The 2,248-nt window shown below is 48.4% G+C and overlaps 1 protein-coding gene across 1 annotated transcript; it reads left to right on the top strand.

The window, feature by feature from the left end:
* Positions 1-318: 318 nt before the first annotated feature.
* LOC107306893 (Krueppel-like factor 13) lies at positions 319-1,865 on the top strand. The gene has a single exon (XM_015850299.2). The coding sequence runs from the start codon at positions 827-829 to the stop codon at positions 1,370-1,372; it is 546 nt and encodes a 181-aa protein (XP_015705785.1). The 5' UTR covers positions 319-826; the 3' UTR covers positions 1,373-1,865.
* The last annotated feature ends 383 nt before the right edge of the window (positions 1,866-2,248 follow it).

Raw genomic sequence — 2,248 nt, 5'->3', positions numbered from 1 at the left:
CACAAACTGACAGCCGTCGGCTCTCAATTCAGATGTGATGTTTTTGAGTTAGTCACGCACACAACCCACTTATTCATTCCAGCATTAATCTCTACAAGCTGGCTGCGTTATCTCCTGTGAGATGGGCATAATAATGAGCAACTTTGAAATAACCGCGATGCAGCTCAGTGCTGCAGCGAGGAGTGCTCTGACAGGAAGGATGGCGATTTGTACTGTGTGTTCCGTGCGAGCCACTTAAACCTGTCACAACACATCACATCCCCGCTCCAGCTCCATCTGCAGGGCAGCAGCCAACGGGACGCCCCCTTCCATCCATCGCTGGGCGGTGTCCGCCCGGCCCTGCCCCCGCGCCGCCAACCTGACGGCTGCAGGATGTGGCCGCTCGGTGACGTCAGGCCCAGATGTTCCCCCCAGGCCACGCCCCGCGGGGCTCCGGGCCGCTCCGAGCCGCGATAACGGGCAGAGCTGATCCCGCTGTCACCGCGCCATGCACCCAACGGGGAACGAGCGTCGGTATCGTGTGACATGCTCGAAAATCCAGCGTTAATTCACGCTCCAAGCAACAGGCTGCCGGGATCTATCTGCTCATCTTTTCCCTCTTTCATTGGACTTCAGCGCTTTTCTGATCGAGAGACAAGCTGGGCGTGATCGTCACGAGCAGAGCGCGCTTCTGATGGCTGCGGGAGCAGGCTGGACTTGGGAGAGAGCTTCAGAAATAAGGAACGGGCTGCTTGCGTAACCTTTGTGTTTGTCTGTTTGTTTTAAAGAAGGAAAAGTGCTTTTTTCTCACCTCTTCACTTTGGATTTCTTTTTGAACTTATGAAAAATGGCAACGGCAGCATACGTGGATCATTTTGCAGCAGAATGCCTTGTTTCTATGTCCAGTCGTGCTATTATCCATAGTCCCAAAGGGGAGACCGAGCCTCAGCCTGATGCCACAACGCGTCCTTCGTCGAATGGAGAAGAGAAGTGGGAAGTCAGAGAGACCGGGAAGGACAATGGATCGTCGCTGATGGTGGTAGCCAGCATTTTAGCAGATCTGAACCAGCACGTCCCAAACTCACCCGCTCTCAAAAGGGAAAAAACAGAGACCTTCGATATCACAGAAAAAATACACATTTCTATCGCTCCTAAGGAGTTTGGGGAAGAAAGTGTGTCTTCGGCTAGTAAGCGTGGAGGAGGAAAAGCAACCACACCTACTAGCCTGGCTGCAGTAACTGAGCCAAGCCCAAGACAAAAGAACAAACGCGGGAGAAGCTGGACTGACCCTGGATCACCCCAGAAAAAGCACAAATGCCACTATGTGGGGTGTGAAAAAGTTTATGGCAAATCTTCCCACCTTAAAGCTCACCTAAGGACCCACACAGGTTAGTTGCAACCCAGCCGGAGATTTAATTGTTACAGCTTGGTAATTAAATGAGTGTTGAAAAACAAACAAACAAAAAAACAAACCCAAAACCGAACCTGTATTTGGCCACCATTACGTTTTCACTTTTCAGTACTCAAGCTTGGAAAAACCTACCAAAAAAAAAAACCAAAAAAAACCCAAACAAGCAAACAAAATGTCCTCTGGGAATAAGCCCTTACAGGGCAGTGGTTCAAAGCTATGCTGCCCTTTTTATTACTTAATATCACAGGGTACGGAGCATTTGTCGTCTGTGTGGATCCTACCAAGCTGTAATTTTTAGCTGCTAGCCGCTTTCTTCGGTGCATCTTCTACTTCCCTTTCCAATGCTTCTTACCCTCCCCCACCTACTTTTTCCTGCCCTGTTTTTCCATCGCTGCCTTTATACCTGTTTATTGCTTCCCATACAAGCATCAATACCCTTAATTCTTTAAAATTAAATGTTCTAGAGGCACCCAAATGGCTGTGTTTGTTTCTTTCTTTAGCAGGCATTTTTGTGAAACTAGCAGGCAAGGCAGTTGAAAGGCTAAACATGAGTCACAAGGAGATACTGAACATAAGTGCAGAGGGACATGGGCGGCCTAAGAAAAGCTTTTGAGGGCTGAGTAAAACTGATTTCAGTAGCAAAACGATAACAACAAAACATCTGAACGCTAACACTAACTTATTCTGATCAGCGTTCACTTCTTGGTGAAGTTTCATTTCACCCCTTTGTTGCTGTTATATGAGTCACACACACAAGTTGAAGCCTTGCAAGCACCACGGAAGCTAGTGAAACTCTTAAGAATACAATCTTGAAAGAGGCCCCGTGATACGCCATACTACACACCTCTGCCTAGTGGC

Source organism: Coturnix japonica, assembly GCF_001577835.2.
Source record: "Coturnix japonica isolate 7356 chromosome 10 unlocalized genomic scaffold, Coturnix japonica 2.1 chr10random1413, whole genome shotgun sequence".
Taxonomy (NCBI): Eukaryota; Metazoa; Chordata; class Aves; order Galliformes; family Phasianidae; genus Coturnix; species Coturnix japonica.
Note: the sequence above shows the minus strand (reverse complement) of the source record. Positions and strands in the feature narration are given on the sequence as shown.

Bases quoted from the DNA above. Each gene is read 5' to 3' on its own strand.
- LOC107306893 (XM_015850299.2), top strand. From the start codon at position 827: ATGGCAACGGCAGCATACGTGGATCATTTTGCAGCAGAATGCCTTGTT.